Source organism: Littorina saxatilis, linkage group LG1, assembly GCF_037325665.1.
Source record: "Littorina saxatilis isolate snail1 linkage group LG1, US_GU_Lsax_2.0, whole genome shotgun sequence".
NCBI classification, from domain to species: domain Eukaryota; kingdom Metazoa; phylum Mollusca; class Gastropoda; order Littorinimorpha; family Littorinidae; genus Littorina; species Littorina saxatilis.
The window spans coordinates 16,745,129-16,772,628 of NC_090245.1; the positions used below are offsets into that span (position 1 = coordinate 16,745,129).

Consider the following 27,500-nt stretch of genomic DNA (forward strand, 5'->3'; position numbering starts at 1 on the left):
GACTGACATTTTTTGTGTATGAGGGTGGTGTCGAGAAGGATGGCGCCTTTAAGTAATTGTAGAATCTAAAACAAGATATGCTTTTGTCAAAAGGCACAGTTAGTCCTTCTCGTGTAAACGATGCCACTCATCCTCTAGGACCTGTCCAGGCTTTTTATTGGGATAAGGAATTCCTTCCACTTTACTTTACTTTACTTTATTTGGTGTTCAACGTCGTTTTCAACCACGAAGGTTATATCGCGACGGGGAAAGGGGGGAGAGGGGATAGAGCCACTTGTCAATTGTTTTTTGTTCACAAAAGCACCAATCAAAAAATTGCTCCAGGGGCTTGCAACGTAGTACAATATATTACCTTACTGGGAGAATGCAAGTTTCCAGTACAGATGACTTAACATTTCTTACATACTGCTTGACTAAAATCTTTACAAACATTGACTATATTCTATACAAGAAACACTTAACAAGGGTAAAAGGAGAAACAGAATCCGTTAGTCGCCTCTTACGACATGCTGGGGAGCATCGGGTACATTTTTCCCCCTAACCCGCGGGGGGGTCCTTCCACTTTAACACGTACCAAAAATCACCAGCCTGAATGCGTGTTGCGTAGCGCGAGAATATTTGGATGAAGGCATGCGTTGGATGAATTAAATTCGCATATTGACACATGTGTCATTTAGTAAATGAATGACACAATAATTTCCACTCTGCGCGGGAAGCAGTAACCTGAGTAGGGCTGTAGACTTTTAGTTTGTGTCCAAGGGAAAGAATGCTCTCATATCACGTGACGTAAACCCGGACAGATCTGACGTGCTGAGAATAATCGCTTACCCGAGAAGGATGGCGCCTTTAAGTAATTGAAGAATCTAAAACAAGATTCCAAGATAAAAAGGAAAACAAGTCGCGTAAGGCGAAAATCAATCAATCAATCAATGAGGCTTATTAGTCAGTCGGCTAAGGACCGTTTTGGTTACTTTTTGGCGTCACGTTAGCAAACACTTTTTTCTGATAGATTTTAACACCACAACACTAAATCGAAGGTTTTGGGGTAATATTCCAAACCACCGGTGAGAAAAACGTTGGTTTGTGTGTATGTTTTCCTTCTTTGGCGTTACTATTCTTGTTTTGAGGGTTGGGTTCATAAAACGGACATAAAACTTAAACCGCTTGACAGAAATTATATAACTGTAAATCATTCGAAAGGGAAGGCATTCATGTACACGTTTGTGCCACTTAAAATGACGTCATTATCTGTTTGTTTTTGTGAAATTGACAAGAAGAGCGGGGTAGTAGTTGCGCTGAGAAGGATAGCACGCTGTTCTGTACCTCTCTTCGTTTTAACTTTCTGAGCGTGTTTTTAATCCAAACATATCATATCTATATGTTTTTGGAATCAGGAACCGACAGGGAATAAGATGAAAGTGTTTTTAAATTGATTTCGAAAATTTAATTTTTGATAATAATTTTTAATTTTTTAATTTTTAGAGCTTGTTTTTAATCCAAATATAACATATTATATGTTTTTGGAATCAGAAAATGATGGACAATACGATGAACGTAAATTTGGATCGTTTTATAAAAAAATATTTTTTTTACAATTTTCAGATTTTTAATGACCAAAGTCATCAATTAATTTTTAAGCCACCAAACTGAAATGCAATACCGAAGTCCGGGCTTCGTCGAAAATTACTTGACCAAAATTTCAACCAATTTGGTTGAAAAATGAGAGCGTGACAGTGCCGCCTCAACTTTCACGAAAAGCCGGATATGACGTCATCAAAGACATTTATCAAAAAACTGAAAAAAAACATCTGGGGATATCATACCCAGGAACTCTCATGTCAAATTTCATAAACATCGGTCCAGTAGTTTAGTCTAAATCGCTCTACACACACACACACACAGACACACACACGCACATACACCACGACCCTCGTCTCGATTCCCGGCTCTACGTTAAAACATTTAGTCAAAACTTGACTAAATGTAACAAGTCGCGTAAGGCGAAAATACAACATTTAGTCAAGTAGCTGTCGAACTCACAGAATGAAACTGAACGCAATGCAACGCAGCAATACTCGCAGCATCGTCAGTCCACCGCTCATGGCAAAGGCAGTGAAATTGACAAGAAGAGCGGGGTGGTAGTTGCGCTGAGAAGGATAGCACGCTTTTCTGTACCTCTCTTTGTTTTAACTTTCTGAGCGTGTTTTTAATCCAAACATATCATATCTATATGTTTTTGGAATCAGGAACCGACAAGGAATAAGATGAAAGTGTTTTTAAATTGATTTCAAAAATTTAATTTTGATCATTATTTTTATATTTTTAATTTTCAGAGCTTGTTTTTAATCCAAATATAACATATTTATATGTTTTTGGAATCAGAAAATGATGGAGAATAAGATGAACGTAAATTTGGATCGTTTTATAAAAATTTTTTTTTTTTACAATTTTCAGATTTTTAATGACCAAAGTCATTAATTAATTTTTAAGCCACCAAGCTGAAATGCAATACCGAAGTCCGCGCTTCGTCGGAGATTACTTGTTCAAAATTTCAACCAATTTGGTTGAAAATTGAGAGCGTGACAGTGCCGCCTCAACTTTCACGAAAAGCCGGATATGACGTCATCAAAGACATTTATCAAAAAAATGAAAAAATAGTCTGAGGATATCATACCCAGGAACTCTCATGTCAAATTTCATAAAGATCGGTCCAGTAGTTTAGTCTGAATCGCTCTACACACACACACAGACAGATAGACAGACAGATAGACAGACACACACACACACACACACACATACACATACACCACGACCCTCGTCTCGATTCCCCCCTCTACGTTAAAACATTTAGTCAAAACTTGACTAAATGTAAAAAGGAGGAATAATTGCAATCACACACACACACACACACACACACGCACACACACACGCACGCACTCACACACACACACACACACACACAATCGCGCGCGCTCACGCACGCACGCACGCACGCACACACACACACACACACACACACACACACACACACACACACACACACACACACACAAAGACATACACAAACATACCGACAAAATGACAGACATACACACAGTGAGACAAACCGACACAGAAACCCCTACACATGCACGCACGCATTTATGTACGCAAACAAAGACGAAGAGATGCTTATAGAGAAACACTTACGCAACCAAAAAAACACGCACACAAACACACAGACAGACAAACTTCATTGTTGGTAGAGAAATGCATTTCTTTCTGTATTGCTTTCTCTTTAAGTGCACCTACCTCGCAGAGAGAGAGAGAGAGAGAGAGAGAGAGAGAGAGAGAGAGAGAGAGAGAGAGAGAGAGAGAGAGAGAGAGAGAGAGAGAGAGAGAGAGACAGACAGACAGACAGACAGACAGACAGACAGACAGACAGACAGACAGACAGACAGACAGACAGACAGACAGACAGACAGACAGACAAAGACACAGAGAGAAAGAGATAGACAGACAGAGGGAGAGACAAACAGACGAACACACAGACAGACATAGACAAACACACAAACAAAGACACACAGACAGACTTCACTATTGTATGTGCAAGTAATTTTGTTAAACCACACGTTACGTTCACCACTGAACGTGAAACCATGTAAAACGTTACTATCTCAGATAACGGCACTGACGCTACCGGAAATAGAATTTATCAGTGAAATTCTACCATCAATTTAGTAATCGATGCGATGTAAATTATCCTAAAACTGTGGTATGATCACGACATCGTTTAGCATTTAGGATCAAATGGTGCCAATGTGTACACAATGCACTAATCACAGACAACAGTTATACACTTTACGTTCATGTAACTCTCCAACTGACATTGTCTGCCACTTGAAACAAATGACTTTCGAAGGAAAATTAACTCCAATATATAAATATTATGTATGATTTTTAATAATTACTTGCACTTTTTGAAAATAAAGCTTTTTCTACGATAAGGTGTTTACCCCCTAAATGTATAAGTCATCCGGTAGAAAAACCGAAAGTATCGTGTACTAAGCATATGTATATGTTTAAAAAGTTAATTGTGTTACTGTAGAACATCTTGCCTATGTATATGTTTAGGTTTTGAATACTTTAGGGGAAAACCATAGCCATTATTCATTCATCTTAAACTAACACCCCTAATCTCAGGGCACATTTTGTTAGTGGGGGTAGGGTTTCAATCAGTCAAAAATCACTTTCATTCAAAATTTTCTGCCATTTCAAATACATTCACGTAATTGCACAATTTCTTGAATTTTAAGATGCTTTAACTGACTATACCAAGAAAACCTGCACTTTTTGTAGAATTAGTTTTTTGTCCATGATTTATGTTTAAAAATGTCAATTTTTACGACAAAAAATGCTAACAGTTGCCTCACCAGAGGACACGTACCAACGACGTGAATCGTGTCTGCCAATTAAAATGCATATATTTTGAAATAAGGGGAATCATAACATATTTCACTGTAAAGTGTCTCACTCTAATACCTTCTGGGTTCATTGTGTATTTGGTTAAGTGAATTGCAGATAAGTTTTTTTTGATAATGAGAGCTATACATATATTTTATTAAAACTGAAACTGGTGGAGTGAAAAACAGACCTGTTTTGAAGAAGTCGTACTAAAATCATTTATGGGCTTGAACTTCACAGTTTGCGTGTTATCTTTTAAAGAAAACCCGTTTTCATCACTAACAATGACCTAATTTACACATACATATCGGTCGGTCATAGTCGCGTTTTTTTTAGAGAGGTAGTGTACAAAATGTCGTTTTGTACGTTTAAATTACATGTCCATTATTTTAGTCATATATCAATCAATAAATAAATGCGCATACTTTTATTAAACGTTACTTTCACTTTAAGATCGCTTCTAACATTTAGTATAGTTTCTGACAAATGCACGCTATGTAATAAATTGATAATATTATGGACGCCATGTGGTAAAACCGGAAGTTTAATTATTTTGCGATAGCAAAATCCTTTTACAATGATCACTTTCCTTTTATATTAAGCTGATCTTTAACGTTATGGGTAAAAATCTAACAGATTGAACCAAATTATCCTTTTTCAAGCCTGTGTATGTGTAAACTTCTTTTTTGCTTCGACCCGGTTCGGTTTTCGGAGTTGATTCAAAATCATCCATTATGTATCTTATGTGACTGTTGTTTTCCTCGGTAAATTAACAATTGTTGATGTAAAATAATTCTAGCTGTGAGAATAAACAATTTTCAAGATGTTTTTGATTGCGGTTTCAACCAGGCGTTCAGTTAGCTATACATATCGATTGAGAAAATGGCATTTCCTGTTTTGTCGTCCGCATGTTATACAGATGTTGTTAAAAATAAAACTGTGTATACGAATTAGGCATTTTACTTGCTGTCTGATGGCAAAAATCTTTAGCTTTCGTTTAAGGTATAATTTGCTTATATCCGTATGCAGTCAAGCGGTACATGACGGTTTTTTGTAACCTACCCCCTGCGTCATGGCTGCATTTTTGCAGAATATGGGTCATGTTACAAAAACGCTTCTCATTCTTAGGTGGTTGGGTTTAGCCATTTGTCGTTTACCGAACTGTGGCTGCAAATAAAACAAACTTTCCAAAAAACATAATATCTAATGTGACCACCAAAAGTAACCTTTCCACTATAGCCAGCCAGGTGACTATATATCACGCATATTCCGTGGGTACAGTTCTAGGCGCTCTGCAGTGATGCCGTGTGAGATGAAATTTTATACAACATACAAAATACAACATTTAGTCAAGTAGCTGTCGAACTCACAGAATGAAACTGAACGCAATGCAACGCAGCAAGACCGTATACTCGTAGCATCGTCAGTCCACCGCTCATGGCAAAGGAAGTGAAATTGACAAGAAGAGCGGGGTAGTAGTTGCGCTGAGAAGGATAGCACGCTTTTCTGTACCTCTCTTCGTTTTAACTTTCTGAGCGTGTTTTCAATCCAAACATATCATATCTATATGTTTTTGGAATCAGGAACCGACAAGGAATAAGATGAAAGTGTTTTTAAATTGATTTCGAAAATTTAATTTTGATAATAATTTTTATATTGTTAATTTTCAGAGCTTCTTTTTAATCCAAATATAACATATTTATATGTTTTTTGGAATCAGAAAATGATGGAGAATAAGATGAACGTAAATTTGGATCGTCTTATATAAAAACAAAATTTTGTTACAATTTTCAGATTTTTAATGACCAAAGTCATTAATTAATTTTTAAGCCACCAAGCTGAAATGCAATACTGAAGTCCGGGCTTCGTCGGAGATTACTTGACCAAAATTTCAACCAATTTGGTTGAAAAATGAGAGCGTGACAGTGCCGCCTCAACTTTCACGAAAAGCCGGATATGACGTCATCAAAGACATTTATAAAAAAAAAGAAAAAAAAACTGAGGATATCATACCCAGGAACTCTCATGTCAAATTTCATAAAGATCGGTCCAGTAGTTTAGTCTGAATCGCTCTACACACACACACAGACAGACAGACAGACAGACACACATACACCACGACCCTCGTCTCGATTCCCCCCTCTATGTTAAAACATTTAGTCAAAACTTGACTAAATGTAAAAAAGATAGACTTATTGACGTACTGAGCATAATCGCTTACCCGAGAAGGATGACGCCTTTAAGTAATTGAAGAATCTAAAACAAGAATCCAAGATAAAAAGGAAAGAAAAGATAGACTTATTGACGTACTGAGCATAATCGCTTACCCGAGAAGGATGGCGCCTTTAAGTAATTGAAGAATATAAAACAAGATTCCAAGATAAAAAGGAAAGAAAAGATAGACTTATTGACGTACTGAGCATAATCGCTTACCCGAGAAGGATGGCGCCTTTAAGTAATTGAAGAATCTAAAACAAGATTCCAAGATAAAAAGGAAAGAAAAGACTTATTGACGTACTGAGAATAATCGCTTACGCGGGAAGAATCTAAAACAAGATTCCAAGATAAACAAGTCGCGTAAGGCGAAATTACAACATTTAGTCAAGCTGTCGAAGTAACAGAATGAAACTGAACTCACTGCATTTTTACAGCAAGAGCGTATACTCGTAGCATCGTCAGTCCACCGCTCGATGCACAGGCAGTGACATTGACAAGAAGAGCGGGGTAGTAGTTGCGCTGAGAAGGATAGCACGCTTTTCTTTATCTCTATTCTTTTTAACTTTCTGAGCGTGTTTTTAATCCAAACATATCACATCTATATGTTTTTGGAATCGGGAACCCACAAGGAATAAGATGAAATTGTTTTTAAATCGATTTCGGAAATTTTATTTTAATAATAATTTTTATATTTTTAACTTTCAGAGCTTGTTTTTAATCCGAATATAACATATTTATATGTTTTTGGAATCAGAAAATGATGAAGAATACGATTAACGTAAATTTGGATCGTTTTATAAAAAATTTTTTTTTTTACAATTTTCAGATTTTTAATGACCAAAGTCATTAATTAATTTTTAAGCCACCAAACTGAAATGCAATACCGAAGTCCGGCCTTCGTCGAAGATTGCTTGGCCAAAATTTCAATCAATTTGATTGAAAAATGAGGGTGTGACAGTGCCGCCTCAACTTTTACAAAAAGCCGGATATGACGTCATCAAAGACATTTATCGAAAAAAGAAAAAAACTTCCGGGGATATCATTCCCAGGAACTCTCATGTCAAATTTCATAAAGATCGGTCCAGTAGTTTAGTCTGAATCGCTCTACACACACACACACACACACACACACACACACACACACGCACACACACACACACATACACCACACACACACACACACACACACACACGCACACACACACCACGACCCTCGTCTCGATTCCCCCTCTATGTTAAAACATTTAGTCAAAACTTGACTAAATGTAAAAAGAAAGAAAAGATAGACTTATTGACGTACTGAGCATAATCGCTTACTCGAGAAGGATGGCGCCTTTAAGTAATTGAAGAATCTAAAACAAGATTCCAAGATAAAAAGGAAAGAAACAAGAAATTCCTCCGAGGTAGGAAAAACACCCCCGTCCTTACCATTCTCACTGCCACCAACTGAGAAGGTTATTTCCCTTTGACCATTAATATGTCCCTCTATAAGTCCTTGTAGAATCTTAATCCACCAATAACTCCCTAACCGTGTGTTTGACTGGTCCCAATTTTTGTAAGGACCGTCTCAGGAATGTATAGAACCTGTTCACCAAGTTTGGTGACGATCGGTCCGTTCATTCTTGAGATCTATATGCGAACACAAACACACAAACACACAAACAAACAAACAAACACATCGACCGAATCCTATACACACCCCTATACCGGGGGTGTAAAGATAGACATATTGACGCGGTGAGCATAATCGCTTACTCGAGAAGGATGGCGCATGGCGCTTTTAAGCAATTGAAGAATCTAAAGCAAATTCCACGATAAAAGAAAAGAAAAGATACTTATTTGTATTCTCACAATGTCGGTTTAGTGTGTTTCTCTACCCTTGCCAAGGACGGTTGGCACTGGTTCTCCGAGTTGGTCGTAGATAAAACCACAATAGAAAACAGAATTAACGGGACGTTTTGGTCATGAAAGTGGTTCACACGTTTTAGAAACGACCTGATTCACCTTGCATTCTACCACCAGCGATGTAACTTCCATTGTCTACATTTTACTATTACTTTCTTCAGACATAATTTATTGGGAATGAAAATGACGGCGTGGTTTTATTCTCTTTGTCCTGTTTTCTTGTAGAAAGTGTTCTTTCCAACTCCAAGCGAAATACTTAGGAGTACTTAGTACTTAGGTCGTCCTGTTCAGGTTGATAGCACTGCCCTTCCCGTGTCGACGAATCAGGTCATTACTTCAGACCTGACCACGCTTTGGCATGGGATAAAAAACACAAACCAACCCTCCATTTAGTCGCATACCAAAAGTTAACACCCTGACTGCAAATCTGGACTATTTTGTATCAGTTACTGTTCCTAACGGACACGAGTGTCGGTGACAATCTGCCAAATTAATTCATCAAAAATAAAATCCCACTTTGCACAGACAGCAGCTATGATATTGATTTTTGGTGTGTGATCAAGTGTAGGGATGTCTTATACCATGTGAAAGTCTGGGGAGATCTGATATAATGACCCGAATCAATTACACGCACTCTAAATTGAAGTTTTTCAGTTTTGAACATCCTTTCTGTAACTATGTTTACACTAGTGTTCAACTAGCTCTCAAAAAACTGAACATTACTGTTAAGCATAATATACATGTGCTACTTTTGCTTGTAGATTCTTCTATGGAAATTGAAGCCAATAAAATTTGAGTTGAGTTGAGTTGAGTTGAGAATGATGTACTGTGTCACACTATGTTGTAAACTGGTTACAGAAAGGGTGTTGAGAAGTTGAACACTTCAATTCAGATTGTGTGTAAACGATTCGGGTAACTATCTCAGACCTGCCCAGACTTTTACATGGGACAAGACCCCCCCCCCCCCCCCCCCCCCCCCCCCACTTGGTCACATACCAACAATTGACAACCCCACTGCTGGGAATGCTTATATTATTATTATTATTATTATTATTATTATTATTATTATTATTATTATTATTATTATTATTATTATATATTTAACGTATTATGGTTACCTCTGCCGTCTCAGGTGGGTCCAGTTCGAGTATCGAGGCATGTAGTCCACGACAGGCGACACGGCAGACACGACCCAGTTGTCGTAACGCCCACAGTCGTAGTATGGCTGCGTGAACACAACGGGCAGCATCCTCTCGTCATCCTCCTGCGCAGAAGGGGAGGGAGGGCCAAAGAAGGGGAAGGACTCGAACTCATCCTTTAGGAACCTGGCAAAATATGAAATTACAAAATAGAAGAAATGATAAGTTCTTTCTTGAATCAAAAGAGAATCACGCAGACAAAATCACGTTGGTGTCAGTGAGTAGACAGACAGACCGCCAGAAAACCCCGCAAGACAGAAAGGCGCGCGCGCACGCAAGCACTTACACAGACATAAACACAAACACAAACACACATACACAGACACACACACGCACACACACACACACACACACACACACACATACACATACACACACACACACACACACACACACACAAAAACCTAACCAACGCACACAAATAACACCCCCCACCCTCCACACACACACACACACACACACACACACACACAAACACACACACACACACACTCAACGTTCCTTTATCTTCACTCCAAATACGTTCTCCTTCAACCTACTTCCCAGTCTGGTTGCTGTACTTGATCCCAACGTAGTGCGTGAACTTAGTCAGCGAGTCAAGGTCACCTTCAAGGTCGGGTAGCCACTTGCTGTACCAGGGGTTCATCTTGAAGGTCGGGTCGGTGTAGTTGCTGACCCTTCCTGCACCCACATCCGCTACCACAGTGGTTCGGCGGGTGGGCTCCCGGAGGAAGTTGCCTTGGTCTTGCGTGTCGTCGATGCGCCACGCTTTGGGTCCGAACAGCTTCAGTGTGTTGTTGAAGGGTACTGTTTGATACCTGGGCCGATTTGCACGAGAAAGTTACCAACCTGGTGGGAGCAAGTCGGGGTTTTGGATTGGTTAACATTGAGATTTGAACCTGTTCATTTGGTGATTTATTCCTTGCTATGTCGGAATCATGCACACGATGTAAATGTTCACCTGCAGCACCACAAATCAACTCGAATGCAGTGCTTGTTTCTATGTATGCATTGGAAGTTACTCGAAGTGTTGTTGTCAGTGTTGACAGTTTGGTATGTCAGGTGTGTTGTCGAATTTGTCCAGCATGCAAGTTGACATGTTTGTGTTTGATTTGCATCGAATGTACAGTCTTGTATGAAATGGAAATTAAATTTGAAGATGGCTATGTGTGAATTATTAAATATTGTTACTTTTAATGTAAATGGTTTAGGAGATTTTAGAAAGAAAAAAGATGTTTTTGATTTGTTGAGAAAAAGCAAGGGTAATGTATTTCTACTACAGGAAACGCACTGGAAAATTGAACAAGAAAATATGATCAGATCACAATGGGGGTTTGAATGTATTGTGGCAGGAAATAGTACTGCAAGCAGAGGAGTTGCTGTGTTATTTAAAAATAATTTTGAATATAAACTTCATAATGTTGTGAGAGATCCAGAGGGGCGATATATTTTGATTGATATAGAAATGTTGAATAAACGATTTACTTTGGGGAATGTATATGGCCCAAGCACTGGTGACCACCCTGAGTTTTTTGAAAACCTGATGGATAATATTGTTTCATTTGATAATGATTGTATTGTGATTGGAGGGGACTGGAACATTGCAATTGATCCTAAGATTGATTCTAATCATCCTTCAAAAGTGTATAAAATGAGAAGTAGGAAAAAGATGTTAGAAATGACGGAACAGTTGAATCTTGTAGATATTTATAGAAATCTGCACACCGGTTTAAGAAAATATACCTGGCGAAGATTTAATGGTGTACAAAGAAGTAGACTGGATTATGTTTTAACATCTGAACAATTGGGATTAATTGTTAATGGTGTTGATATTATGCCCAGTTATAATTCTGATCATTCACCTGTGTCTTTATGTTTTAATACTGACATTGTAAAAAGACACCGACCACTATGGAAGTTTAATAACTCACTATTAAAAGATATAACATTTGTTGGACTAGTTTAGCAAGTAATATTAGATTTGAAAATACAATATGCTGTACCTGTTTATGACAGAAATAATATACATTTGATTGAGGATGAAGATTTGGTGTTGATGATTAATGATCAATTATTTTTTGAAATGATTTTGCTGGAGATAAAAGGTAAATGTATCTCCTACGCCTCACATTAAAAAAAGAGAAAGTGATAGGAAAGAAAGAGAAATCCTTGCTGAGATTGTATGTTTGGAGAATCAGGTGAATGAAAGTAATGTACAGTTGTTAGAACAGAAGAAGCGAGATTTGGGTGAAGTGCGGCAGAAGCGAGTCGATGGTATTATTGTGAGATCACGTGCCAGGTGGATTTGTGATGGTGAGAAGAATACCAATTATTTTTGTAACCTGGAAAAAAGGAATTATGTGCAGAAAGCAATGTGTTTTGTACAGACTGATAACGGGGTTATACATGATAGTGACCTTATATGTAATGAGGTCAAGTGTTTTTATGAAGAATTGTATTCCACAAGAGACACAAATTTGGTAAATGAAACGATTGATGAAAACTTGGAACACCCAGCACTTTCCAATGAAGAAAGAGATTGTTTGGAAGAGAAAATTACCATGCAAGAAATGATGGCAGTTATTAAACGGTTAAATAACGACAAAAGCCCTGGTTCAGATGGGTATACAGCTGAGTTTTTTAAGTTCTTTTTTAAAGATCTCTGTTCTTTTCTCTTGAGATCCCTGAATTGTAGCTTTGAAAAGGGAGAGATGTCTATCACCCAGAGACAGGGTGTTATTACCTGTATACCAAAGGATGGAAAGGATAAAAGCTTTTTGAAAAATTGGCGACCCATTACACTGTTGAATGTAGTTTATAAGATTGCTTCATCCTGTATTGCTGAACGGTTAAAGTCTGTGTTACCAAACTTGATCCATGAAGATCAGACAGGCTTTATTAAAGGAAGGTACATTGGCCAAAACATAAGGTTATTATATGATACTCTATTTTATGTGAATAAGCATAACATACGTGGCCTCTTAATGTGCATTGACTTTGAAAAAGCTTTCGACAGCGTTTCTTGGTCCTTCATTGATAAATGTTTGTGCAAATTCAACTTCGGTGATGACATTAAAAGATGGATTTTCACTTTTTATAATAATATTAGATCATGTGTTTCTGTGAATGGTAAATATTCCAGTTGGTTTGATGTACAAAGAGGTACCAGACAAGGAGATCCATTGTCACCTTATTTATATCTAATATGTGCCGAATTTCTGTCCATTATGATCCGCCAGAGTACAGAGATAAAAGGTATAAAGGTGGCAGATGATGAAATATTAATATCCCAGTTTGCAGATGACACCGCCCTGTTTCTGGATGGTTCAAAACAATCATTTTGTGCATGTATGAACGTTTTGAAGCAATTTGCCTCTATATCCGGTCTGAAAATGAACTATGAGAAAACTACGGCAGTCTGGATAGGCTCACATACAAATTGTAATATTAAATTTATGCCGGAACTTATGCTCAGTTGGAACCCTGTAACATTTAAAGTTCTTGGCATTGTTTTTTCAGTCAACTTAGATGACATTATACCCCTTAATTATGAACATAAATTGGTAGAAATTGAGAATTTGTTCAGGTCCTGGTCCAGAAGAAATTTAACACCCTTTGGAAAAATAACAGTTATTAAGAGTTTGGCGCTGTCTAAGTTAACTCATCTGTTTATGAGTTTACCAGACCCTGATGATAAGTTTTTGTTTGATTTGAATAGGTTATTTTTTTCATTTCTATGGAATGGTAAGAAAGATAGAATAAAGAGAACAACAGCATATCAGTCGTTTGAAGAGGGTGGGCTTAAAATGGTGGATTTGAAATGCTTTTTGTCAGCTCTGAAGATATCATGGTTACAGCGAGTCCTTTGTAGTGAAGGAAAAGTAACTAAACTTCTGAAGCTCTGTGTCCACTTGTACATAACATTCACAAGAGAGGAGGTGAGTTTGGAAACATATTGATGCAAAGAGTTCAGAATCCTTTCTGGAGAGATGTTTTCAAACATTACAAACATTTTGCATGCAAATGTGTCCCCATCTCCTTGAGTGATTTTGTTTCAGAGCGTCTGTATTATAATGTACATATTTGCATAGATAAAAAGGTTATTTTTAACAGGAATTGGATAGAAAATGGCATTATTACAGTCGGTCACTTGATGAGCGCTGATGGGTTTTTGTCATATAACGATTTTAAATTGAAACATCCAAATTTACAACTGAATTTTGTTTTTTTCGAGGGCGTTATGCGCTCAGTTAAGAGTTTTCATAAAAGACTAAAGTTAGATGCAGTTTTAAACAATGTTTTTCATATTGGTGATGATGTTGTATGGAAACAAATAGCTAAAGGTGGAGTAAAACATATATATACCCATCTTGTGAAAAATGATGGCAATCTACAGTGCATGGAAAAATGGGCTAATTTAGTGAATTTTGATGTAAATGTTGGAAAGGTATTTCTGACAATAAGACGAACTACACAAGACACATACCTAAGGTGGTTCCAATATAGAATACTATATAGAATTTTTCCCACTCAACGCCTGTTATTCTTGATGAAAATTTCCGACACATCACTATGTAGCTTTTGTACACAGGAAGAGGAAACCTTAATACATTTGTTTTGGGAGTGCACAAGAGTTAAGCTTTTTTGGTCTGATTTCACAGAATGGTTATGTCAAAATTTCACACATTGCAGTAATTTGAATTTGTCAAAAGAGCTTGTCATTTTAGGGTATTTAGACAACTTTCATACGGATGCTGTTTTTGATTTGTTTATTCTCCTTGCCAAACAAAGTATATTTGGAGCCAAATTAAATAAGACAGTCCCAACACTAAATGTTTTTGTGAAAATTGTTAAAGAAAGGTTTTTGATCGAAAAGTATAATGCTAGTGTAAATAATTATTATGGTAAATTTGAAAAAGAGTGGTGTTTATATAGACACTTTTTTCATTGATGCTATAGGATAATTGTATTGATTGATTTCGTATGAACATTTTTGAATGTGATACCCCCTGACCCATTTACTCATAACAGGTTATACAGTACTTTTATGCCGATAATTAAACCCCATGTATACTTGGAGGCTAAATTGTGACCACCGTCCCCACCTACCCCCCTCCCCTCCCCCAACCTCAGTTACCCCCCCCCCCCTCCCTCCCCCCCCCACAACCTCAGTCCCCCCCTTCCATATCCCCTGTCTCTCCAACAACCCACCCTACTGTCTATGTCTGTGTTTTGTCTAGGTATGTACGTGTGTATGCGCTTTGTTGATAAACTCGGTGTATGATGTATATTATGCTGTGTTTATGTGTATATAAAGGAAATAAAATGTATAAAAAAAAATTAAAAAAGAATAAAAAAAACCATTGAGATTTGGTGTAATTTCAACGAATCAGACCCTACGGTCACCTGTTCGCACCTGTTTGGGTTTCACCCACTTTTGCTTTGCGTGGCGCCACGCTTTGGGTCCGAACAGCTTAAGCGTGTTGTTAAAGGGTACTGTTGGATACCTGGTAAATGGTTAGGTAGAACCTGAGTTGGTTGATTATTTTTTTAATATTTTTTATTTTAAAGACAAACGACACAGATTAAACAAACCAAGACGTCTCTTCTTGACCCCCTCTTCCAACATAAAACCTCTGACGTCAAATGGGAAACACGGTTCGAAGAACACGTCACAATGCGAATGATGACGTCATGAAAACATTCTGTCGCTTCTCCTGCACATCTCGCAGAAAATGACCAAGAGTTTTTATCCCGCCATTACGGCAACCATACACCGCTTTCGAGGGATGTATGCTTGGCATTTTCTTGTTTCTATAACCCACCGAACTCTCACATGGATTATATGATTTTTTCCGTGCGCACTTGTTCTTGTGCTTGCGTGTACGCGCGCACGAAGTGGGATAAGGCACTAGCGGGTCTGCACATACGTTGACCTGGGTGATTGGAAAAAATCTCCACCCTTAACAAGGCAGGCGCGGCCGGGATTCGAACCCACGACCTTCCGCTTTGGAGGCCGGCGTCTTACCCACTAGGCCACTGCGCCCGTCGGGATCGTTTGACATCCGGGATCGTTTGATAACCCAGTGAATGGAGACTATGCACCACATAAACCGAGAAAGGAAGCTTGAATCGACCCCGCATAGCCAAATAGGTCGAATGGGCGTTAAAAACCATCAACCAATCAATCAAGATGGTGGAATGGTTTTATGGGTTAGGTATAAAGTAAGGAATGTTTAATGCTGAAAACAAAATGGCTTTGAGTCTGAACAGGAAGACTGCGTTGTTGAAGGGGACCGTTTGATACCTGATAGACTTATGATGGATGGTTAACGTAGGCTTAGCTATGATTAAAGAATCATCATTTTATTATTTTTCAATACCAATTGCATAGTTTTGTAAGCAGCATTTAAAAATGTCTCGTTTTTCATAAATCGTTGAAGATTATAAAGGCGGTCATTAATTATTATTATTATTATTATTATTGTGATCATTTTTATGCGCCTAATCTAGATATAGCCCTAGGCGCTTACATATTAATTTCTGCCGTTTGAAATGGAATTTTTTACAGACAGACAGACAAACAGACATTTTTTACACACAATTTATAACGCATTCACATTGGCCAGTAAAGCTCAGTAGCCTATTAGGCGAGCATTCACCTTTCACGGCCTTTATTCCAAGTCAAACGGGTATTTGGTGGACATTTTTATCTATGCCTATACAATTTTGCCAGGAAAGACCCTTTTGTCAATCGTGGGATCTTTAACGTGCACACCCCAATGTAGTGTACACGAAGGGACCTCGGTTTTTCGTCTCATCCGAAAGACTAGCACTTGAACCCACCACCTAGGTTAGGAAAGGGGGGAGAAAATTGCGGCCTGACCCAGGGTCGAACACGCAACCTCTCGCTTCCGAGCGCAAGTGCGTTACCACTCGGCCACCCAGTCGTTACCACTCGGCCACCCAGTGCGTTACCACTCGGCCACCCAGTGCGTTACCACTCGGCCACCCAGTGCGTTACCACTCGGCCACCCAGTGCGTTACCACTCGGCCACCCAGTCGTTACCACTCGGCCACCCAGTCGTTACCACTCGGCCACCCAGTTGTTACCACTCGGCCACCCAGTCGTTACCACTCGGCCACCCAGTCCTAATTGAGCCCGAAGTCGACTTCGCGAAGTCTTTGTACCGAAACCTCAGTGCTAAAGCTTCGTGCGGCCAGCTTCGCGAAATGAAAAGAGCAGAACTGTTACCATCATCAGCATCATAGCAACCAGAATAGCAGACGACAATAACTGATTTTAACGCTCACTTCTAATTATTCACTAATCTAACGTCAAAGTGTCCATTCATTCAAATAGGGCCTACCCACAGACGGTATTATCTACAATCAATATAAATCATATATCATAGCATATTCATTGTTCATCTTCAAAACAGGTTACAAACGAGCAGCCACTGAGGTCTCCCTGCAGGCAATTTCCTGTGAATCTGTGGAATTTGACAAAATTACTAACAATATTTTACCTGTTCAGTAAATTCATCAAAACACGGAAATTTCAGGAAATTTACAAATGTTCTAGAATTTTGAGGACATTTACAAACGCCCCGTGTGAAACAGGAAATTGACAAATTTACTGACATTTTCAGGGATTTTGTACATTTTCTGGTTTTGAGAATTTACTGTAACATAACAACTGAACTCGGCACATTTAAAATGACTGTGGATAATAACACCGTAATGCTAATACAGTATTATTTTCACTGTAACTGAGCTTGAAGTCGAAAGGCCTGAAGTACTTCAATTCGCCATTTCATTAAATCATGTAGAAAAGCAGGCCAAACAAAAATATATGTTGGTTTAGGGTAACGTGACAAAAAACAAAAAATCCAATAGCGTCGGTAGGTCGGCTTTTGAATGTTTTTTAGTTTTTGTTTTTTTAGTCCCGGTGTAACACGAGAAAATTACTCCCACGAGATTTTTACTCCGGAGTAAACATTTCGTACGAAAAAGTTACTCCCTTTACGAAAAAAGCACTCCCCCATTTCACGAGAAAATGACTCCCCAAGACCAGTGAGTTCCGAGTAAACATTTCGTACAAAAATGTTACTCCCATGACGAATAAATAACGAATAAATTACTTCACCCAAACACAAGCAATTTAACTTCCCATGCCAGGTGTACGAAATTTTTACTCCCTTGTCCCCTGTTAGTCTTGGTGGTGGAAGGGGTGGAAGGAGGATAGCGCGACATTCGTGTGCGCGAGATCACTTATTGGCATTATCCCTTCGCCCACATCCCAATTTTGCGTACGATATTTTTACTGGAAGTAAAAAAAATGGGGAGTAAAAATTTCGTGGAGGGAGTAATTTTTTCGTGCCTTGGGGAGTTCTTTTCTCGTACGAAAAGTGTACTCGGAGTAAGAATTTCGTACGAAATATTTACTCCGGAGTAAATTTTTCGTGGAGTAAAAATTTCGTGTTACACCGGTATGGTTCGCAGAATGTGCCAAAGGTTGTTTTGGTTTGTTTTTTTTTAGAAATGAAAAATAAAAATGTAGGGTCGGCGGGAAAAAATAGAGTCGGTCGGGTTACCCTAAACCAACATATGTTTGTGTTTGGCCTTACTTGTAAAACTGACCAGTTGGGGTAGTGTGTATCTGTGTCAAAGTAGAGGGCGCTGCCGTTAAGCACCTTCGGGTTAGCGTTGACGTCAGCCACAGCGGACATGTACATGTACAGCCAGTTGGGCTGGATGTAGAACGACGCTGAATCGTTCATTTTCTGTGCAGAACGATACTATACAATACAATGCGATGCAAAGCAATGTAATGCAATGCAATGCAATACAATACAATACAATACAATAAATACAATACAATACAATACAATACAATACAATACAATACAATACAATACAATACATTCACACTCAGTAGCCACCAGGTTAGTTGGTGCAAGCGAATGGACATGAATGGAGTTCAGACAACCAGCAAATATGTATAGTCTATTGATATATCCACTGAACTGCACTTCTTTATTTGTAAATGTACGTAAGTGTATGTGCGTGCGTGTGTATATGCATGCATGTGCATGTATGAGTCCGCCTTTCTGTCTGTCTGTGTCCATATATATACACTGCGTGTGGCCGTGCCACTTGTGTCTGTCTGTGTCCATATATATATACACTGCGTGTGGCCGTGCCACTTGTGTCTGTCTGTGTCCATATATATACACTGCGTGTGGCCGTGCCACTTGTGTCTGTCTGTGTCCATATATATACACTGCGTGTGGCCGTGCCACTTGTGTCTGTCTGTGTCCATATATATACACTGCGTGTGGCCGTGCCACTTGTGTCTGTCTGTGTCCATATATACACTGCGTGTGGCCGTGCCACTTGTGTCTGTCTGTGTCCATATATATACACTGCGTGTGGCCGTGCCACTTGTGTCTGTCTGTGTCCATATATATACACTGCGTGTGGCCGTGCCACTTGTGTCTGTCTGTGTCCATATATATACACTGCGTGTGGCTGTGCCACTTGTGTCTGTCTGTGTCCATATAAAAACACTGCGTGTGGCCGTGCCACTTGTGTCTGTCGTTCTGCCTATGAGATCGTCTCAGTGTCCATCTGATCTGTTTGTGTGTGATGTGTGTGTGTGCTTGAATGTATGTGCGTATGTTTATCTGTATGTGTGAGAGAGAGTGTGTGTGTGTGAGTGTGTGTGTGTGTGTGTGTGTGTGTGTGTGTGTGTGTGTGTGTGAGAGTGTGTGTGTTTGTATGTGTGTGTGTGTGTGTGTGTATGTGTGCGTGTGCGTGTGTGTGTGTGTGTGTGTGTGTGAGCCTGCGTACATTAATGTTTGTGCGCGCGTGCGTGCGCGCGTGCATGCATGCATGCGTGTGTGACTGTGAGTCCAACCTGCAGAATGTAGCTGTAGAAGAAGGCCCTGTTGAGCGCCATGTTGTGCAAATGGATCAGTGCGGTCCGGTTCCGGTACCAGATCCGGTTCAGGAGCCTGTTGTACACCGGGATCTGGGACAGCGTGTCCGGTCGTAGGACCAGGTCTTCTCTCGCCTTTGACCTGCATATTGTATTTTCTTGTTTCATTTTGTCCAATAGACGATTTTCGGAATAACTCCGTCGGGTTTGTATGGGTTTTGAAAGAGTGAACGCCCTTGCTTTTCCTCAGACAAATAACTTCACACTGGCCAGGACTTCCCTCGCCTTGAACCTGCATATTTTCTAGTTTGATGTTGGCTTTAAGCGATTTTCGGAAATAACTCCGTCGGGTTTGTATGGGTTTTGAAAGAGTGAACACCCTTGCTTTACCTCTGACAAATAACTTCACACTGGCCAGGACTTCCCTCGCCTTGAACCTGCATATTGTATTTTCTAGTTTGATTTTGTCCTTGAGCGCTTTAAATCAAAGCGGTCGGGCCATCACAGAAACTGGCGCTGTGATGATGACAGGAAATGACGTGATTGCATGATACAGTCGAACCTGCCATCTCTCGATAACGACCACCTGCCAATAACGACCACTTCTTTACGACAAGTTCGTTTCTATATCATGCATACTTTCTCATCTTGTGTTTGGACTTGGACATGTTTGAAGAAAAACAACGACATCAAATAACAAGTCGCGTAAGGCGAAAATACAACATTTAGTCAAGCTCAGTCGAACTCACAGAATGAAACTGAACGCACTGCATTTTTTCACAATGACCGTAGTCCGCCGCTTGTGCAAAACGGAGTGAAACTGACGAGCCTATTCAGCGCGGTAATGGTTTCGCTGTGCTGCATAGCACGCTTTTCTGTACCTCTCTTCGTTTTAACTTTCTGAGCGTGTTTTTAATCCAAACATATCATATCTATATGTTTTTGGAATCAGGAACCGACAAGGAATAAGACGAAATTGTTTTTAAAACGATTTCGGAAATTTAATTTTGATCATAATTTTTATATTTTTAATTTTTAGAGCTTGTTTTTAATCCAAATATAACATATTTATATGTTTTTGCAATCAGAAAATGACGAAGAATAAGATGAAAATGTTTTTGGATCGTTTAATAAAAAACAATTTTAATTACAAGTTTCCGATATTTAATGACCAAACTCACTCATTAGTTTTTAAGCCACCAAGCTGAAATGCAATACCAAACCCCGGCCTTTGTCGAAGATTGCTTTGCCAAAATTTCAAACAATTTGATTGAAAAATGAGGGTGTGACAGTGCCGCCTCAACTTTTACAAAAAGCCGGATATGACGTCATCAAAGGTATTAATCGAAAAAAGGAAAAAAAAACGTCCGGGGATATCATTCCCAGGAACTCTCATGTCAAATTTCATAAAGATCGGTCCAGTAGTTTAGTCTGAATCGCTCTACACACACACACACGCACAGACAGACAGACACACACACACACACACACACACACACACACACATACACCACGACCCTCGTCTCGATTCCCCCTCTATGTTAAAACATTTAGTCAAAACTTGACTAAATGTAACAAGTCGCGTAAGGCGAAAATACAATATTTAGTCAAGTAGCTGTCGAACTCACAGAATGAAACTGAACGCAATGCCATTTTTCAGCAAGACCGTATACTCGTAGCATCGTCAGTCCACCGCTCATGGCAAAGGCAGTGAAATTGACAAGAAGAGCGGGGTAGTAGTTGCGCTAAGAAGGATAGCACGCTTTTCTGTACCTCTCTTTGTTTTAACTTTCTGAGCGTGTTTTTAATCCAAACATATCATATCTATATGTTTTTGGAATCAGGAACCGACAATGAATAAGATGAGAGTGTTTTTAAATTGATTTGGACAATTTAATTTTGATAATAATTTTTATATATTTAATTTTCAGAGCTTGTTTTTAATCCGAATATAACATATTTATATGTTTTTTGAATCAGCAAATGATGGAAAATAAGATAAACGTAAATTTGGATCGTTTTATAAATTTTAATTTTTTTTTACAATTTTCAGATTTTTAATGACCAAAGTCATAAATTAATTTTTAAGCCACCAAGCTGAAATGCAATACCGAAGTCCGGGCTTCGTCGAAGATTACTTGACCAAAATTTCAACCAATTTGGTTGAAAAATGAGGGCGTGACAGTGCCGCCTCAACTTTCACGAAAAGCCGGATATGACGTCATCAAAGACATTTATCAAAAAAATGAAAAAAACGTATGGGGATTTCATACCCAGGAACTCTCATGTCAAATTTCATAAAGATCGGTCCAGAAGTTTAGTCTGAATCGCTCTACACACACACACAGACACACACACACACGCACACACACACGCACATACACCACGACCCTCGTTTCGATTCCCCCTCGATGTTAAAATATTTAGTCAAAACTTGACTAAATATAAAAAGAACAGGAAGTCTAGTTGAAAGGGGGTGTGTGAGTGTGTGTGCGTGTGCGTGTGCGTGTGCGTGTGCGTGTGCGTGTGCATGCGCGTGTGCGTGCGCGTGTGTGTGCGCGCGCGTGTGTGTGTGTGTGTGTGTGTGTGTGTGTGTGTGTGTGTGTTCCATTTAACAATGCATACTGTAGAACTGTTCAACTCGAATATTCCGATAATAAAGACACTTCATATCACACTTATCGCGAGCACAATGCGTTATATATGTTCACAGAAGGTTTGGGGCCCTGGACTCTTGAGACCCTGTATAACTCCGCTTAAGGGGTCCATGGACCCTTTACACATTAAAAAGGGTGGGCGTTGCAAGGACGCCTGTTGGATAGTGCACGGCTCCATGCTAAACTACACCATGCGACGCAGTTGCGCAAGGCAGATTTCAATCGTATAACAGCAGTAAACGCTCGAGACGAGCCATTAACTTCAAAGCTGCATACGTATTAAAGTAAAACCCCAACATCACAAATGTGCACACAGACAAATAATAGAGAGACAGACAGAAACAAAGGAAAGAGGACAGAAAGGATGAACGAATTTATGGCAAACTTGTTGACAAATTTAGCCTTCATACACAGCCTTAACATTTCAAAGCACAGTCGATTTCCAAATATGACATGTTCACCTTAAATACGCATACAAATAAACACACACACACACACACACACACACACACACACACACACACACACACACACACACACGCACACACACACACACATACATATGCACACACAAACACTTGCACGCACACACACACACGCACACACACACACACACACACACACACACACACACACTAACACTAACACACACACTAACACTAACATTACACTAACACTCCCACACACTAACACACACACATTACTAGTTTGCGCAGAGACAAAAATAGAGGAACAGAAAGGAATAAAGTAAAGAAGGAAGAAAGAATGAAGGAATTTACTTAAACTTAAAAAATTTAGAAACGCAGCCGAAACATGTCAAAAAACACACGATTGTTAAAGATAGTATACCTAAAGCGCCATTTTGAAAAGTTTTCTGACGGTTTGGACCTTAAAAAGTTCAAGGGACATTTGCTGTACTGTCATTTAGAAACATCTGCAATGATTTGCTCAACACTGCTCCGAAACTATGCCAAATGATTAAATGAAAGCGAGCGGTGTGCTTTGCCCAGGAGTCCGGAGTTCCGGTCGTCATCATTATTCATTTACTTTTCATACATACCCATTCGTCAAAGTAGATTAAGACTGTTGGATTGATGAAGTCAAACCTACATTCTAGCTTATGCATGCAATTTCCGTACCTTACAAGGCTAAAACGCCTCGCATAACAGAAACAAACACACTGCCCGTTGGAGAATAATTATCACAGTTTGAAATGACTACCAAACACAGCATTCAGATTTGAAAAATAGAACGCTCAAACACTAATTCTAAGACCTTCCTCGTGTGTGTTGTTATCTATATTCAACTCCCAAAACGAACTTTGTAGCTATCGGCTCAATTTCAAATCTGTATCTCTAGGATTTATAGCGCATGAAATACTCAGGTTCGAAAGGAAGAACGAAAATTATGACTCGCGCAAAAAGGCGTCACAATGAGAATTACAGTCTTGGATACCTTCTCAAAACACAGCCGTCACAATGAGAATTACACTCTTGGATACCTACTCAAAACACAGCCGTTTTCAATTTGGGTAACTCAGCGCTCAAAACATTTATTTTAAGGTATTCATGGTGTGTGGTCACATGATTACAACCCCAAACTTGAACTGTATAGCTCTTTGGGCGACGAGAGACAGTTTTCTTGTTAGACATTATCACTTTAAGTTTGACGTGTTCACCTTAAATGATTTTTGGCGAAGACTCCGACAGGCGTTCCAAAAAGATGCACAGAGATATCCAAATAAGCACAGAAATAAACACACGTACCCCCTCCCCCCCCACACACACACAAACACACTAACCCTAACACTTACCACACACACACACACACACACACACACACACACACACACACACTAACACTAACACTAACACTAACACCAAAATACACAAAACACACGCACCCCCCCCCCCACACACACACACGCGCACACTAACCCTAACACACACACACACACACACACAGTACAGAGAGAGACAGAGAGAGAGACAGAGAGAGAGAGAGACAGAGAGAGAGAGACACACACACACAGAGACAGAGACAGAGAGACAGAGAGAGAGAGACAGAGAGAGCGAAATAGACACACAGACAAAGTCAGAGACAGAGACACAGAGAGAGATAACAAGATCACGAACTTACTTGCAATTTTGTCCATCGACAGTATTCATATGGTCAGCCAATTCATCGTAATGGTCATACCACATCCAAGAATACCGACTCCCATCACAGAGTTTTCTGGAGAAGAGGACTGTGATGAGGAGGAGGGTGAGCGTTTTCAACAACTGCACCGTGGGCATTGTGTCGGACGTTTCATCGGCTGTTGAGGGGAAACATACGACGTCACTGTTTTTTGCTGCGTTTGCAAATACTCCTTTCTTTTCTTGACGCGCCGTTGCTTTATGTGCTTCTCCTTCGATTACGTAAGCGACAGGTGATCCGAAAAAAATGTCTTTCCGGCAAAGCGATTAAAAAAGTTAAGGGCCCAAGAGCCAGTTTGAAAATTCAACAAAGAAGACTCAAAGACTCAAAGACTCAAAATGTTTACTGTCCTCATAAAAACAAGGAAAATTGCCTTACAGTGTCAGGCGATCACAGACATAAAAACATCACATGTATTAAGAATTAAACGATTGCACTTAAAACTAATAACATCATTCCATGCAGAGGCAACGACAATCCCAACAAACCATATAGCGCTGCCCTGTGACTCAGTGTTAGGTAGTGGTGGTGGTGGTGGTGGGAAGGGGGGGGGGGGAGGGTTGAGTGTGACTTTGATGTGTGATTCCTGATTTCCAAATGTTCAACATTTTCTTTAGCTGCATTATTTTAGTTATTCATGAGTGGGTGGGTGGAGGGGATGGGCTAGTTCTAACCATGCATTAGATTATAAAATTGTATTCCGTGTAGACCCTTCCACCAGCATCTTAGACCACTCTCTGTACATTTTCTTTTAATAGATGATTGTCATTTGTTTTACCTCATGTCTGCCCTGCGTGTGATGGTGTGATCGTGACTGCTGTAGTGTGGGCGCGTGTGTGTTGGTGTGTATGTCAGTATGTGTGGGCGTGTGTGTGTGTGTGTGTCAGTGTGTGTGTGGGTGTGTGTGTGTGCGTGATTTTACCAACACTACGCGAAATTCCTTGTGCTTTAAATGTTTTTTAATGTCACTTGGCTCAATAAATACTGTATTCTGTATTCTGTATTCCAGAGAAAATGGAATTCTTGCAACGCTAGAGTAAAACATTCAACATCTTTGTGCAAAAAAATATGAGCATGAGCTTTAAAGTGACGTTGGAAGATGACGGCAGTTTGGCAAATGATTAAAGTCCAGTAAACGAACTATGCAGCTGACGAGTTACTAGATTCTGCTGTCGAAAAAAGAAGTAATTGGACCAGATCTTTGATTAGTGGTATGCGTCAACATGTATGGTGATCTTGGTGTATGTATGTAAAACCCTGGACACATTTGTTTCAGTTTACTCATAGTTGACACTGGAAGGAAATAAGATACTTATACCGTTCGCTTGCACAACACTGTTTGCTCTCCATAAAACTTAAAGATAGTTTACCTAAGGCTTCATTTTGGAAAGTTTTCTGACGATTTGGACCTTAACAAGTTCAAGGGACATTTGCTGTACTGTCATTTAGAAACACCTAAAATCATTTAATCAAAACTGCTCCGATACTATGCCAAATAATTAAATGAATTTTAATCAGCGAGCGGTTTGCTTCGCGGCCCAGCTCTCCTGTCAGGAGTCAGGACTTCCGGTCGTCATCATTATTTATTTAGTTTTCATTTGTCAAAGCAGATTAAGACCGTTGAACTGAGGAAGCTATATCTAGAGCCTAGCTTACGCATGCAATTTCCGTGCAATACAGGGCTTAAACGCTTCGCATAACAGAAACAAACACTCCCAAAACGAACTCTGAAGCTCTCGGCTCAATTTGAAAGCTGTATCTCTAGGAACAGCGCATGAAATACTCAGGGTCGAAAGGTAGGACAAAAATTATGACTCGCACAAAAAAGCGTCACAATAAGAATTACAGTCTGGGATTCCTACTAAAACATCGATCAGCCGTTTTCAGTTTGAGTTACTCAGCGCTCAAACATTTATTTTAAGGTATTCCTGGTGTGTGGTCACAAAATTACAACCCCCCCCAACATAAATCTTGGATCTATTTAATACAGTTTTCTTGTTAGATATTATCTCTTCGTGTACACTACATTGGGGTGTGCACGTTAAAGATCCCACGATTGACAAAAGGGTCTTTCCTGGCAAAATTGTATAGGCATAGATAAAAATGTCCACCAAAATACCCGTGTGACTTGGAATAATAGGCCGTGAAAAGTAGGATATGCTCCGAAATGGCTGCGATCTGCTGGCCGATGTGAATGCGTGATGTATACGTATTGTGTAAAACAATTCCATCTCACACGGCATAAATTAATCCCTGCGCCTTGAATATGTGCGCGATATAAATAGCATAAAAAAAATTAAAAAATAAAAATCCCTGCGCTTAGAACTGTACCCACGGAATACGCGCGATACAAGCCTCATATTGATTGATTGATTGATCTTTAAGTAACAACCCTCGTGTCTCGTGCGCGACGGTCACAAGGTCAGATGTTGACTGATGGGGTTACTATACTGTGCCTTAAAGACACATTCCATCTCGTGAAAAGTGTTCTGCACACCAGGTCAGATCGTTCCAGGCTTTTTCATCAGATAGGAACACCCCTCCACATGGACACATACCAAACAACAACATCCTGACCGGCACGGTTGGCCTAGTGGTTAGGCGTCCGCCCTGTGATCGGGAGGTCGTGGGTTCGAACCCCGGCCGGGTCATACCTAAGACTTTAAAATTGGCAATCTAGTGGCTGTTCCGCCTGGCGTCTGGCATTATGGGGTTAGTGCTAGGACTGGTTGGTCCGGTGTCAGAATAATGTGACTGGGTGAGACATGAAGCCTGTGCTGCGGCTTCTGTCTTGTGTGTGGCGCACGTTAAATGTCAAAGCAGCACCGCCCTGATATGGCCTTTCGTGGTCGGCTGGGCGTTAAGCAAACAAACAAACAAAAGACTGCTTCCCTTCCAATATGAGATTCGTTTTGATGATTGCCACCTGTGTCCGTT

The 27,500-nt window shown here is 39.6% G+C and overlaps 1 protein-coding gene across 1 annotated transcript in view; it reads right to left on the reverse strand.

Moving 5' to 3' along the window:
• Window positions 1–25,017, reverse strand: part of LOC138963056 (uncharacterized) — a 41,975-nt gene extending 16,958 nt beyond the window's left edge. The window contains exons 1-5 of the mRNA XM_070335059.1: window positions 24,504–25,017; window positions 19,687–19,849; window positions 18,408–18,550; window positions 10,304–10,582; window positions 9,684–9,890 (exon numbers count right to left, since the gene is read on the reverse strand). Of these exons, the coding sequence (XP_070191160.1) occupies window positions 9,684–9,890; window positions 10,304–10,582; window positions 18,408–18,550; window positions 19,687–19,849; window positions 24,504–24,661 (950 nt within the window). The 5' untranslated portion in view covers window positions 24,662–25,017. The remainder of the gene's footprint in view (window positions 1–9,683; window positions 9,891–10,303; window positions 10,583–18,407; window positions 18,551–19,686; window positions 19,850–24,503) is intronic.
• Window positions 25,018–27,500: the final 2,483 nt, after the last annotated feature.